The 16,093-nt window shown below is 36.5% G+C and overlaps 1 protein-coding gene across 7 annotated transcripts in view; it reads left to right on the forward strand.

Annotated features, from left to right (window-relative positions):
* Nucleotides 1-16,093, forward strand: part of LOC145983893 (uncharacterized) — a 159,310-nt gene that overhangs the window by 128,917 nt on the left and 14,300 nt on the right. For 5 of the 7 annotated variants that reach the window (XM_083116992.1, XM_083116993.1, XM_083116991.1 and 2 more), the window contains exons 17-18: nucleotides 677-833; nucleotides 1,419-1,553. In XM_083116992.1, the coding sequence (XP_082973118.1) occupies nucleotides 677-833; nucleotides 1,419-1,553 (292 nt within the window). Of the gene's footprint in view, nucleotides 1-676; nucleotides 834-1,418; nucleotides 1,554-14,636; nucleotides 14,862-16,093 lie in introns of all 7 variants that reach the window. The other 2 variants (XR_014441271.1, XR_014441272.1) reach the window with 2 other exon arrangements.

Consider the following 16,093-nt stretch of genomic DNA (forward strand, 5'->3'; position numbering starts at 1 on the left):
GGGGATGAGTGATGAAATGATGAAATTGATGAATGGACATTCACAAACAACCAAGCCCAAGCGGGATTCGAACCCTGGACCCTTGGCATCGTAGCGCCACAATATGAAGAGTTATGGAAGGTATGATGATATGAAGTAGGTGGATGTAGTTTACACTAGTTTACTAAGGGAAACTGTAGTGTAAAGCTTCTCTAATAATAGATTGTCTTCACCTTAATTGTGATTCACGTACGGTATTTTCTTTCTCATCATGACTTAGTCTTTTTACATTAAGTGTACAACCTACCCATGATCTGTCTGCATTTAAACTGATGCTTGCTTACCTGATTATATATTCTTTCCTCCTTTGACTCCCACTCACTCACTCACTCACTATCTCTCTCTCTCTCACTCTCTATCTCACTCTCCTTTTTTTTTCTTTTACATTTGTTGTGCTGGGAACTTTCAATCCAATATTAGTTTAGCATATTTTATGTAATTCTTGAAGATTTTTCTGTTTTCAAAGAAACAAAAACGTGCAAAGTAAAATGTACAATCAGAATTGATAATTTTTTATTGTGTATTCAATTTCAAATTTAAAAAGAGGATAATGTATTTTTTGTGTAACTTTTTAATAATTCACACAAGCATTCTGTATGTAGTGGAAAGTTCTAATGAATAATCTTGCATTTTTTAGACTGAAGAATGAGTATTGTAAACTCCAAGAGGACAACAGACATCTACAAGAATGTGAAAAGGAACTGAAATCACTGAAGTCAAGAATATCACCAGGGAAAACATGGCCTTCTGAAATGCAGGTTTGCCAGGAAGAGCAAAGAGAAACACTGAAAAGGGTGAGAATGTTGACATATTTCTTGTGTGCATAGGTACAGACTTTTAATCTCATGAGGATGTCTCTTAATCTTCATTGTAGTGAGAAACTTTGTGTTTCAATTTTTATTTTATGTGTGTGTCTTCCTCTTGGGCTAATCACAACAATGAGGATGGATGATGAATTGGTGCAATGGTGATAGAACTTAATGAATGAATGGGAGAAGAAATTCACTGTGTATGAATAGAAGTTTTGTATGTACAAATCAGTAGTTTCAATTCATTCATAGTTTTTGTTAGTGAATGAATGATTTGCACTGGGAAATCATCACAGGTAACCCAGAACAATTAAATTATATTACGTAACAGTAGGGAAAAATGGTCAATGCATGACTTAGTACTGATGAAAATTTCATTTCTTGAGAGACTGAGCAAAGATTGTATTTTTTCTGTAGTGAAATTGAACACATACTGCTTTAACTTGCTAGTAAAATTGTAAGTGTATTAAATATAAATAAATCTCATATGATACCGTTCTCTAGTGTATATTACAAGGAAATTGTTCCTTGTGAATGTTTAATAATGCACATCTTGAAATCTTTTTGCAGCTAGCTGAGCTTCAAGAAGAACTGGTTGTAGTAAAGGAAAAGTATGTTGCATGTAATGAAGAGAAAACTCAGATTTCTCAAGATCTTCAGGTATTGAAGCAAGACTTCAAAGTCATCAGAGACCAAACTTACGCAGTATGTATTACACTATCTTCCCTAGACTTTTTTGCTAAGGAGTTTAAGTTTTATGTAATTTTAACTCACCTTGTACTATATTAGAGTGTTGAACTTGACTCCAGTACCTAGTATGTTGCGTGGTTTCATAATATTGCAGCATGTAATGTTAAAGCGTGCTTTTCTTCACTTTTAGGCTTGTCTGGATAGAGATGCCTTTACCAGTTTCCTACTAAACTTCATTTATAAAGATTGCTTTTGTATATTCTAGTGCGTGCGTATGGTCTTACCATTAATTACTACAACACTTTATTTCTTTACCTAAGCAAGGGACGTGATGATTTGGCTGTGCATTTTTGCTGATACTTCCGAAAAGTCACTTGTAAATGCAAAACTTGTAAATTTACTGTTATGGTCTTGGTCACGCTATATTGATTGTTTCAATGGTATAATTTTTAAGGATAAAACTATCATAAGCTAATTAGTAATGAGAATTTTAAACATCAGATAATGGTATGTGCTGTGAATAAAGTTTTAAGTCCATAAGTTTTCAGAAATACCATGAGAGAAAAGATATATATGGGCTTGATGAAGGTTGTCCAGGCTGAAAAGCTATGTCACTACCATGTGAGTGACCTAGTCTTGATCTCATTGCAGTACTGGAAAATTTTGTCCAGTTACCTTTACACACCACATTTACATGGAATGAAAAAAACCAAAGGCCCATAAGAATGCTGTGGCTCTTCTACCATTTCTACAATTTCATCTGTAAATGCCTATGCCACCATAATTTGTAGGGCCTCCCCTATGGTGCAGTGGTAGTGTTGTAGCCTTGTAACCAAGGGGTCCATGTTCTATTGCCAGTGGAGGCACATAGTGGTTCGGATCCCATTTTAAACTGTAGGTCCAGTCCTAATTAGCCTTAATGTGCATGAAGTGGACCTACATGTGAGGTTGTGAAAAACTGGGTAGAAGTGTTCCAAGCTGGTGGAATCACTGGTCAAGTGATTGTATCTAAATGAAGGCTTTACATAAATTTCATATTCCTACTTGCACACATATGTGTATTGGTGTGCCCTGGCAAGGGTGATGGTACATATTTTAAATAAACAAAAAGCAGAAGGTTGGATACATGTGAAAGATAGTAACTTATTTTATGGACAGGTTATTTATGCAATACCTCTTCCTTACAAAATTCTGCACAGATTTTTGCATTTGTAATATAATTAAGCCTTGTTTCCATATTAAAAACACTAAGTTGCTGACCAAGGCAGTTTATTAAGAAAAGAAAAAAAAAACACTTTAACAGGTAATGTTTCAACCCTGTTGTTAAGTGGGTTTTAACAGTTGGGCTGAAAAGTTCGTAGGCTAACATAGTAAAAAATATTTTTTTGACAAAATTCGATTTTATTATTCAATATAGTTGCCTTCGAGGGCGATACAATGATTATAGCGGTCATACAATTTTTCAATGCCATTTTTATAGTACGATTTCTCTTTAGCCTCAAAATAGGCCTCAGTTTCGGCGATTACCTCTTCATCAGTGCTAAATTTCTCTCCAGCGAGTATTCTTTTAAGGTCTGCAAACAGGAAAAAGTCACTGGGGGCCAGATCTGGAGAATATGGTGGATGGGGAAGCAATTTTATTACGGTTGAATATCGCTAAACATTGCTCCGAATCATCAAAACGTTGTTGCTTTTGATCGATTGTGAGCACGCGCGGCACCCATTTTGCACACAGCTTTCGCATGTTCAAATATTCATGCACAATATGTCCAACACGTTCCTTTGATATTTTTGAAGTCTCAGCTATCTCGATCAACTTCACTTTACGATCATTTAAAATTATTTTGTGGACTTTTTTGGTGTTTTCGTCGGTAACAGCCTCTTTGGGGCGTCCACTGCGTGCATCGTCTTCGATGCTCATTTTGCCTCGTTTAAATTTAGCAAACCACTTCTTAATGGTTGATTTTCCTGGTGCAGAGTCCGAATAATGTTTATCAAGCCAAGCCTTGGCTTCAACAGTATTTTTTTTCACCAAAAAGCAATGCTTTATTAACACACGAAATTCTTTTTATCCATTTTTTCACAATAACAAAAGCTGCTTCACTCACAATGCTATATCTCACGAACTAATTATCCGGCAGCTGTGAAATTTATACACGTATCTTTTGAAGGTTAGTACTAAGTAAAAATCACATGGATTTAATTCTAGTAACGACATCTATGAGTCAGCCTACGAAATTTTCAGCCCAACTGTTATATATATATATCTCTTAATAAACTGCCTTGGTCAGCAACTTAGTAGTTTTGCATGTACCAAAATCTCAGGTTCATTTTCCATTGGGAACACATTTTAGTGGTTTGGATCACACCCCACTTTCAACTGGATGGGGGGAGGATCTTTTATGAGAGGATAATATTTATATCTAAGTAATATCACACACTGATTTTCTCAACTGTTTGGGTTGGCCTATTCTGGTATGTGTGTATAATTTAAGGAATCTGAACCCGAGACACTGTAATCACATGCATCATTGCATGTCCATGTATTTCACATCGAAGTGATTGTTACTTGAGTATGTGACTTCGTGATAAATCAGTTCAATATTTCAACTATGTTTTCACACATCCAGGGATTCTGAGTTATTTTCCCTGAACATGCCAGTTTATTCAAGTGTATGTATGAAATTTGCATTAAGTGCACATTTAGGCCAATACCTGACCACCAAGCATTGTAATGAAATGAGAGAGTTTGGAAATGTTTACAACTTGCTAAAGTTTAATATGGATATGTGTCTGTTAAATGATACAAGTAAAAAGATAGAAGGAAAAAATATACAGGAACAAGGGAAAAGATGGCACGCAGGTTGAAAGTTTTACCAGATGAAAATCATTTAACCTCTTACTAATGCATTACTAACATGTTTGTGAGGGGTGGATAAGTGCATGTGGGAGAGAAACCATGGGAAAATCAGTGCAAATATAATAATGCATTCATGGTGGTAATACAGTTGCTTTTCCTTTGTTTTTGAATGGAAGTGTTAGTGGAGAGGGGTAATAAACAGATAAGACAGAATAATTAATGAACAAGCAGATAAAATCCAACATTTCAATCCTACAAATGCCAATCTTCATCAGGTAAAAGTAGAAGGAAGCTATTGAAAGCTGGGAAGGAAGGGAGGCATTTAGTGGTATGCAAGGAACTAGCAAAGTACATTACATGTGGTGCCATCTATTGCAACAGTTCAGAAGCTTGTGTGTGTGAAGTGCAGCGCAGGTGCAGGAATCTTCCCAGCTTTTAGTATATTTCTCTTATTTTTACCTGATTAAGATTCTTGTTTGTAGGATTGAAATTCTGTCTTATTTGATTCCATCTTTTATTTTGTTTTATTAATGCAAGTGCAATAACACAGACATTTGGTAAGAATGGATATTCACCACCTGTGAACTGCTAATCAAATCTTTATTATGATTATTTGTGTGTGGTAACGGTGGTGATGGAGTGGTGAGGATAATTAATTCTGGGGTTCAAGGCTGTTTGATGTGTCATCTAAGTCAAGATAGTTCAAGTGAGAAAGTAAGTTAAGCTAGAGAAGTGACAAGCCAAAGTGGAGGCCATCAGAAAAACAAGTGTAGGTTTGTAGAGGAAAACTTGTCTGAATCAGAATTGCCATGAAGAAAGGAGAACAAAGAATGTGCAGACAAGTCTGATTTTTGTTTGGATGAGATGACATGGATAACAAGAACTTGACGTTGGTGTCTGATGGGCTGCTCAGTGTGTGAGAAGTGGTTTATACCAGCGTGCATCATAACTACAGTTTACCAGGGCTTAATGGATGTGTGGGTTTTTGGAATGATCAGAACTATGCCTGCACTCTTCACTTATTACTGGTATTTTAACAAGACAATCTTCATATACACAAAGATTTCATGTTCTGTGTGGTAAGTTTGGCAAATTGTATGAACTGCTCAAGTCTACTTCCACTTCTGAGATCAGGTATTCCTATTCATTGCTAGATTTCCCTTTCCTTCTTTTTTTTGTTTTCGTTTTATATTTCTCCTGTGCCTGTTGTTTGCATGCATACATGCATGTTTTCTAGTGTTTCTATTGCCTGCAGAAATAAGAGTTTTTCCTGACATTGCTTCAGATTCAATTTTATCTCCTTTCTTTTAGTTTTTTCTTCTGTCTGCTAAGAATGTAGATTATACATTGTTCTTTCTATGACAGTAAAAAACTTCTTATGTCCATGCCAGCAACACATTTGTTAAAAACAATAAAAAACACTCAAACATCACAATGAAAAATACTTTAGAAGTTCTACCAAGCTTTCGATTCCATCTCGGAATCATCATCAGGGCTGGGCGAGAGATGGCGAAAGTGACACGGTTGAAGTTCCACTGGTGCTATTCCCTTATGATGATTCCAAGATGGAATTGAAAGCTTGGTAGAACTCCTAAAGTGTTTTTTATCATGATGTTTGTGTTTTTTTTATTGTTTTTAACAAATGTTTTTTTTTTCTGTTGAGATGTGCAGCAGTTATGCTTATATTTTGTATTGGATATATTTTTAAGTTGTTTCAATGTACTCTTTGCAACATCGTATTTGACCACCCAGAAAGAATTCTAAGTCCTGAATTCGTAAACTTAGCAACATTGCACTTCAGCTCAAGCTGAGAGTAACCAACTTTGAGTTGGTCCCTCACCTAGACGAAAAACTCTGTGGTGAAAGGCTTTAAATTTCACACTTTAAAGGAACTTAGAAACTATAAACAGCTAATATAATACACAATAAAACAGATATAGTGAATTGGATACAGAACGTTTAGAATTTTTTAGGATTGTGCCTGCTCGACTTGAAATCAGAGAGGTTTGAAACAATGAATACAGTTTTTCTCCACCTGGAGGATATCGCCATGAAGTTTGAGCAGAAAGATGCAAAATCTGAGAATTTTTTGCGACATTTCATTTACAATACCCTGCATAATATCGAACACTTCTAAAAAAATAATATTTTTCATGACCTGTCCGGAAAATGTGCTTGTAACACAATAAGGTGGATGTTTTCATAAACTTCAAATCCCACCCTCATTTTTTCCCTTAGAAAGTGTTGATTTTCCAGGATTTAAGATTAAAACTTTCTTTTTTGCCATTTTTCATAAGTTCTGTTATTAACACACATGTTATGACTAATTCGCATATCACATACATGTATTCCGATTGCTGTATGTAATGTTATTCAAGATATGTTTATGATCTTCACTGAAACCTAAACTATTCATTATTTCGATATACTAACGCACACACTCAATTATATTAAGCAGTGACTAACAAAGGGGAGAGTTAATGAGTTCAAATTGTTAAGATTGGTAATTTTATGTCCGTTCCTTCATAATGACTGTTGTTAATCCCCTCACCTCTATCTTTCGATGCATCTAAAAGTAATAGTAAATCACCAATTAACGTAAGTAAGTGGCTATTGTGACGGAGTAAATGCGATAAAAAACTACTAACAACTATTTATGTAGTGAATGACAAAAAAAAATGCAAGACCTGAGAATGATCGTTAATTCGCTACTGCTTTGTATCCAAAATACTAGACAGAAAATATTAGATCTAACAAACTTTCTACTAAATTAGCAATATTCAAAACAACCACCACATTAGCTCTACGTAACTTGATTCTGCGCATCCCACGTGGCACATGATTTCCTCCTCCCATCGAAATGGCTTCCGGAAATGCTGCACCTTCTTACTCTTTCCTTTCACCAACGTTAATTTACCAGCAAGGTGGATAAACTTTACGCCCAACTTTATACTCCTGAAAAAAAATTTCTTCCCGGCTGGAGAACCGAACCCACGACCACTCCCGTCAGAATCAAGCACGCTACCTCTTCTCCAAATAGCTCATGTTAGTTAACAGTTTGAAGAAGCCAATGCACATGTGATGCTATGTCTCTAATCACCTCATTACAATTTGTAATACAAAACTCGAGAAACGCTGAATGGGAAGAATGGTGAATATTTATATTGGTGTTTTGTCATATTTTGTAAATGGTGTGTAAATGCCATGTTTTGAACAAACAATTGTTTAGTTACAAAATATTTTCTTGTTTCTTGAAAGTAGGATTTCGAAAACTAAAAGGATACACACCCCGGACATTAAGGAACTTCAGCCTTCCCAAAGACTGTAGAAAAAGAGAGAGGAAAGGGATATTCAACTTCTCAAATGTAAAATATGTGTGAAATTAAAACAATGGAAAATCTTACAAGTGCATATTAATGAACTACAAAGTATGAAAAACCTATTTTCGTGGTAGGAAACTGATCTGTCATTTTCGAAATATGAACCTGCTTTTTCTGTATTATAAAGTGGGAATGTGGCAATATATTTCCCTCGGCAAGGAAAATTTACGTAAACCGCCAGCTTCCCTTCAACTTATTTAATGGCCCCAATGTTTAATCCAACAACCTATCCCCAGCTATTCTACAGGCTCGAGCAATGTGTGTGTCTTTACCCCTCGAATGGAGTGCTTAAAATTACGTGAGCAGTATGGTGTAGGGAGATCGTATTCGCTTGCTGAATGGAAGGTCGTGGGTTCAAAACTCCTTAATTTACAGAATCTTTTACAGGAAAATAAACAGCCTTGGACGAGAAGGCCTGTCTACATATCTGTGAAATTGCCGTTGATTGGTATTGTATGCAATTTACAACTAGTACTTCTGAAAGACCTTTATATCATAGTAAGCAAGATGCAACGTGGATTGCACAGAAACAAGTGAAGTAAATTCTGAGATGGGAAGTTTCAAATGTTGAATAGCATAATATTTGTGGTTGCATCATGGAGAATCAGACCTACATTTTAGGTCCGCAGTGAAGATCACAAAGAACACAGAACATACTGCTTGTATATATATTTGTATTGTTGTTTTAAGTCTTCTTTATGCACAGATAGGCTAATTGGAACTGGACCTACAGTTTCAACTGGAATCCGAACCATTTTACAATGTGCCTCGACCGGGTACCTTGGTAACAACATACTGTTCAAGAACAGTTATTTATGACATAAATTCTTAATGTGGTTAACATAACTTGTCTTAATGAAATAAAAAAGTGTTGCCTAAAATCCTACCAATAATTGAGTTTCGCTGAACTTTAATGAGTACTGCGCAAGAGACAAATCAAGCAAGCTGAGCAGAAGCATTCCTCGAGGAATGCATAATTACTTAATAATAATCCATGTCTCGACAGCCCTCGAAGGGCCTTGGCCTATCTCCCCACTGCCAGTCTCCCTCCCATAATCCTACCTAGAGGTGTGGAGATCTTCAACCGGTAATGGGGTGACGTGGGGTCAGCACATCGGACCCTCAGGCGTTATAGGAGAATTTCGAGACCGGGTTACGCTACTCGCTTGTAGCTCCCCAATTTCCTCATGATGGTGGGTTGCTACCAGCCTAAATAAAGGCTGAGAGTATTGTAATCTTATATTACATTATTTCAACACTTCGTACTGGGTAAATAACAAGAAAAAAGTAACAGGAGAGTGTGGGATTTGAACCTGCGATGTTTCGTTCTTGACGAAAAAGTGTAACAGGGTGGACGTCTAACCAACTGCTCTACGAGATTACTATCATTAAGCTTTGTAAAACACACTGATCTCAGTGAAAACAAACATGCGCCGGAGTTCCTAACCATTTTTCGCCACAGATCAAGGAAAAGACACACTTTGCAGAATCGTCCGGTACTGTGCAAGGTATCTTTACTGAAATTTCACCTAGAATCATGAGAAATTTGCTTGTTTGCATTCAATGGTGACAACAATTCTCTCCAGGTGGTAGAGAACCTGTTTAGTGTTTCAAACTGCATACACATTTTCCCATTTTCAATTTCAGGACGAAGACTCCTATTTTCTATTCAGCATTCGCATTTCTACTTGCGATTTTTGTTTAATTCCGTATAGTATTACTGATTTAGGATTTCAAACTTCATGGAATGTGAAAGAATTTTTAAAAATCACAACAGCGTTTCTTTTAAAAAAGAAGAACTGTTTTAATGTTGGCAACTACATGTTGGCTCTGAAGTGCCATGTTGTCAAATTTACAAATTCAGGACTTCGAAGTTTTTCAGGGCGGACAAATAAGATGTTGCAAAGAGTACATACAGAAATTCAATACTGACTTTAGAATATATTTTTTTTTTCTGTGGTAGGTGTTATGTATTTTATTGACAGTACATATTAATGTTATTACATGGGATGGAATAGTAACCATGCACTATAAATATTTTATTGAAAGTATTTAAGTCAGCAAAAGATTTTCTTAACATGAAAACTCATTTTTTGAACCAAATGCAATTGGTGGTGGGTCAATTCACCAAAAAAGTAAATTTTGTTAATGCTTTATGAAATTTAACAGATATAGTACAGGAAAACCTCATTAATACAATATTTGTTAAAACAAAGTACCTTTAATGCGAAGTTCTTCCCATTCCCCAGCCAGTAAGATAGGATTTCAGTGCTTTTCAGTATGGATAAATCTAAATACGGATAATTTTTAATACAAAGTTGTTTTCAAGACCCTTCAGAAACTGGTTTCGCTTAATTTGAAGTAGACACCTGCGTAAGTCGACAAGAGAAGATCGAATGCGGATAGAGCTTGGATGTTATTTTAACTTGACCTTGACATATTTCCTTGTCCTAAGAGCTGCTGACAACTCAGGGGAAGCAGCCCAAAATGCCCACTGGACTTGCATTCTTTGTCAATGTGCATGACAGGTCAAGCTCATTCACCTCTGAATGCACCACCTTGGAAATATTCACCAATGCAAGATGAGAAATGCGAGATAAGATCGCAGGAATGTTCTAAAATAAAGATGTGTGGTGCCTGGAAGTCTCACCCATCTGTCTAGCTCTGAGCTCGAGATGAGCAGTTTTCCCTTGAGGAGCAACTCCTGTCCTGGTAGCAGACAACTTCAGGAAACCACTTACATTCAAAATGTGTTCCTTCTGCCCTGTAGCACTTCATACAAAAGGGAACCGTTAATGATAATCAAAGCCACATAGGCCAACTAAAGATCATCAACCTGCTTAACGTGTTATCATCTATTTTTACACAAAATTCATCCTCGATCTTACGTATGTCATAACTCCAGTTTCCCCGCTTCATACATTTCCCAACTGTGCCAATGTCATAAAATTTGCCAAAAAAGTGTTCTGTTAGCTGAGTGCCTTCTCCCTCTTTTCCTATCAGCAAACGGGAGGAGGGGGGGAGTCAATGCTAATTGTTTCGGCCACAATTTTCTTGCTTGTGTGTGCACACAGGCTGATTCCGGTCGAGGGTGGATCCCTCCTCCTTTCCTTTGGCATCTAAAAGAAAGCAACCTCTTCAAAACAAACAAAAACTGTATGATAAGAAAAAAAGTGCCCCCCTCCCTTCTCCTACAACAGCTCATTCTCCGCCACTGGTGTGCACGGCAATGCAATAATTGCAGAATTCAGGTCCCCTCTTTCTTGTTTGAATGCAGCTGTTTGCATTGGAATATTGCCCATATAATTGTCTGTTGCATCGTAAAATGTAAAGCAAGGATCATTTCTCTCTTCTTCACACTGCTGATAAAAGTTTGGTCTTCAAGAATTGCATTATCTTTGAAATGCGGAGGATTTTCTCTTGGGTCACCTGTTGCTCGAACTTCCAGCTGGTCTCATTGTGTTTACACTGCAGCTGGCACCAGTGTTTCATCTACCATCTGCAAAGCTGTCACTTGCTGATAACAGCAATGACTCATCCAGCACGAAGGAAAAAGCGTCATTGTTTTGCATCTCTCAAAGCTGTTTTGATTTGACGATAATGTAATTAGATCTCCACAAAGAAAACAAGAGTTAAAACAACTTCACGATGCACACAAATTTGGGTATAATATAATTGCTGCTTTTCTTCAGAACCATTCGCATGCTATAAAAAGATAAATCCCACAATGTTCAATGTAGGAATGGATTTCTGAAACGGATTAAAAAAAGTTATTCAAGAGGTAAAGTTTTGGCGGAGCTAGTGTTGATATCTGAAAATGCGCAAGTTTCATAATGCTTGTCATGAGTTTAATTTATGGTGATGGACTAATTGGGACTAAATATACAGTTTAAAGTGGAATCCAAACCCGAGTGATTATAGAGTGCAGCTTTGTTATAAATGTCCTCAAATCCACATTTGGTGCAAACAGATTGCAAGTTGTGTGTTTCCTTTTTGAGGGCGGATTACGATGCAAGTCGAGGAAGAGTTTGGACTGCTCCCTGGAATTGGGGAGGAGAGATGAATATGATTTTTTTTTTGTCTGGTGCTGAGAAAGGTTGTGTTGTGTTTCCCCAAGAGAACTTATCTTACCAGTGAATCTTGTAACGGACGATGCTAGTAAACCCATATATAAAATACAACATTCATTCTGTATGATTATCTCCTGACTTTTGCTGGTGCTAGTGCAGGCGCGGCTCGTGCATTACTTACCCGGGGGTTCACTGAAGTCATGTGACATATATTCAGTTTCCGCAAAATAAACTTCCTTCGCCTAACAAAAGGATGGGGGGCGGGCTTAAAAGATTTGTCCAGAATTTTTTTTATATGGGAGTATAAGGTTTTGTATTAGGGGTGTGCGAATAAATTTAGGGCTGAAACTACAATAAATTGTGCCTTTATGAAAAAAGTTGAGTTTTGTTGGAATGGACGTCCTCAAGTAGGGGCAAGTAATATATTTTTTCCTCAGGAGGAGCAAAAAACACTCCTTCAGTCTGAAGTTACTGCAACGCTTTTATAATAATTACCAAAAATTACTGTGACTGAAATTAAATTATATGCGTGTAATATATAATTTTTGGTTTACATTCAATTTCCATGAGGGGCTGCCCCCTTTTCCCCTTCCGGACGTCCATGCCGACTAATCAAAACTGGTCCTACATTTATTAAAGGGAAATGGCAACTAATGGCATGTGCATACTAGAAATCGAACCTGAGACCCTTTCATTGATACAAGATAGCTTTGTTCAAATTTGGGGCTGGTCGACCAGCACACGCTTTTTTTCAGTGGACAAGGAAGTTCGTTTACGTTAATTACGTGCATTTCTATCGGTCATTTCTTACCTGCGCGGACAGCAACGCCTACACTGCATCATGTGACATAACCTAGGTAAAGTCCATCCCTCGCTTCACTCGCAGCATCACTTAATACTTTCCAACAAGTATCCAAGCACTTCAAAAACTAACAAACTTGAGACGATTGACACCGAGCGACAGCGAGTCACGTCTTCGCGCCATTCTTTCTCTTTCGCGAACCCGAAGTGTTTCCACCTTTAAGGAAAAACCTCTGAATGCATGCACGAGCTATTTTGGTAATGTATCTCCTTTATTTTAATTCATCGCATCTAATTACAGCTTTTATTTGTTTCCACTCATTCATCTCTGCCACAATTTTGCATTTATTCCAAGAAGTTCAGTACAAAAATGATACAAAGAGAATATTGAATATGTAATGTGTGCGCTTCAAACTTGAACTGCACACAGCAACACTGGAAGGGAGGAAGCAGCGAGATCGGAGCCTTGTCCCGCGCCTTCTGCGAGAGAACGAACTGCGCATGACCGTTGGGTTGAACATAGGTTCTGCAAATCTCACCTCCCATGTATTTTGTCCTATACCCTCCTCGCGCTTCTGCTCCCGCACGAAGCTTTCACAATGGCAAGAGCTGTCCTGTGGGGGTTCAACTGAGGGTCTGTATCAGGGCGGCCGAATCGCGGTTTCTTCTTCTCAGCAAAAGAGTTCACCGTATTACGGGCACAAATACATGACTTATTGTGTAGAATTTTTAGCGAAATAATGTGAAAATGTAAAGACATTGTTTATTGTTCATTCTCGAGGTGATTATCGTATATTACTGGGGGTTCACTGATCCTGTGCGCTATAGGGCCAACCGCGCCTGTGCTAGTGTGACTGCTGTCAATATTTTTCAAGTTTCCCTTTTAATAAACACTAAATTGTTTTCCATTCTGTAGGTCTCAGTACAAACGGGTTTCTCATGAACTAGAATTGTAAGAATTTTGTGGAAGAGCAACGACTGTGCATAAATGAAAAAAAAAATTAGTTTTTTTAGACTTTTTTTTTGGTGAAAACGTTTTCATGTTGTATTTTCCTTCCCACAATGCATCCTGTGCAAAACAGGTTGTATAACTATACAGGATGAATGGTGTTACCGTCTCCTAGGAATCTTTGTGTCCGCATTAGCTCCGTGTCCTCATTTTATGTAACATTTTTTTATAGTTTCTTTAAAACTTAAAATATGTATATGGGGGTAATTTATACTGTATTTATATATACCTGCAAAACAGGCGCCATCTTGAAAAGTTTGGATAACTTGAAATCGTTAAATTTGAATTTTACATTTTTTGGTTCCTTGAACTTCGTATTAATGAGGTTTTCCTGTATACACAGTTTATTATATGCAGTTATGTCTTAACATATATAGAAGAGAGTTCTTTAAAATGTAAATATAATGTGTGATGAGCTTGATCTAATTTCAAGACAATTAATTTGTTTCTAACTTCTTGTTTCACCATTTATTATGAAAATATGTAATGCAGTTCTTTCTGGTGAAGGGTTATATGAATGGAGATGTAATTATTTTCAGAGTTTATTAGAAGCTAAATTCAGTGGTAGCTGTTAAACTTCAGAGAGGTTTTAAACACAGTTGTTTACAATCTAACTAGTAAAAAAAGTAAAATGAAAATTTGTTAGAAGTTATTTAAAAATGTCAGTACTTATTGTTTACAAAGAAGCATATATTAGTGCTGCATATATATTATTATTTTCTGTGTTGCTTGAAAAACAAAGCTGGCTGTAATGTTAATTGTTTTTCCTTTCTTTCCTTGAACATAGACAATCTTTGCATATTTGTGCTCCGTATATTGCCTGTTATATAATTCAGCTATTCATACAAGCTGGCTACTTTATTTTCTTTTCTCCTCTTAAGTTAGTTATTTTGTTACTTGTCTGTTTTGTTTAGTTTATGTATTTTAGATTTCTTTAATTTTGCTCTGCTCTTTTTATCTATCTGTAACTTTTTTCAGGTGCCTCTTCGCTTTCTTGTTCCACTTGCCTTAGCCCTCGTAGCAGTCTTGGTTATTCTCAACCCATTTTCTTGAACTGTTATCCGATCTCAACAATTCAACGACTACCTGTGGCATCATCAATTTTTTTTGGGGCAGCTCACTACATTAGAGACTCAATATTAACTATTTGCAAGTGATGTGTAGAGGTTTTCTACGGTATTTGAGAAAATACAGGTGCTCATTGTAAGTTATTTTGTATGTGTGAGATATTACTAAATACTAATAGTTCGCAAATAACTGCCTGTATTATACATTTAGAAGTTGTATCATTAGGTATGCAAAATTTGGAGAAGATGGACTGTTAAAGAATATATTACTATGTAATGTATGGCTGTGTAATATTCGGGATTCTAATATTAAGCAAGAAGTCCAAGAAATAAATTTTGAGTTTTTTTAGATTTATGAAACAAGCCTTGCTCAATCATTCAGGTGGTCCTAAAACATTCCATTTGATTTCATTTATTTCACTTCACTTTGCTGCCACTTTTGACTAATCACAAAGATGGGGATGAGTGATGATATGATGAAATTGATGAATGAACAATTACAAACATCCATACCCAGACTGGGATTCACACCCAGCACCCCTGGCATTTAGCACTCTGCCACAGAGGCCCGCTATTACTGGCATTTCTGTCACAATTTTATAATGTATCAAAGATAAAAACATCCGACTGCCTATTAGCACCTACCCAATATTTTACTTTGCAGAATGCAAAGAGGAAACAACTCCCTGAGTTTTATGTATTGTTACTAGTAATTTATTCCATGGCTGTAGTTTAAGTTGTGACTAAATAATGACATAAATCCCCCCCCCCCACACACACATACATACAATATGGTCCCAAGGTTGTACATGTATATTGTCCCAATCTGGAGTTAGCGTAAATACCAGATTGTCCTTATCCGCCGTTTAAGGATTAATCTGTGTGTCTACTCACAGTTAGCCTATGTGGGAAGAAAGTGGACTTCAAACAAACTTTCCATTTTTTTTAAAAATTGTATTTTTTCCCATCTGTCCATTTACTCAACATTATTTTTTCTAGGACATCTTTGCTAATTGGTGGTGGGAGCGATATTCCTCCCCCCCCCCTTTTCATATCTATCTGACCATACCAATTGTTGATGTTGTAAGTTAAGAGAAATGTGGTTCTACTGGTTGCATTACCAACAATTTACCCTTGTTTCACATTTAGCACAATGAAATATGTTAGAACAAACAATTGTATTTAAAATTATTTGGTATTCTTTTATGAAAGTAGAGTTTTTTTATGTTGGTTAAGTTGTACATATGAGATATGATTTTTCTATATTTTCAATTCTGTTATTCCAATTAAAATTTATTACCTTATTACTGTGTTTCAGCTGATCTACTTATGTATTGGAGTATCATAATTACTGTGCTTGATTTAAAT

This window comes from Lepisma saccharinum, chromosome 2, assembly GCF_977018435.1.
Source record: "Lepisma saccharinum chromosome 2, izLepSacc3.1, whole genome shotgun sequence".
Taxonomy (NCBI): Eukaryota; Metazoa; Arthropoda; class Insecta; order Zygentoma; family Lepismatidae; genus Lepisma; species Lepisma saccharinum.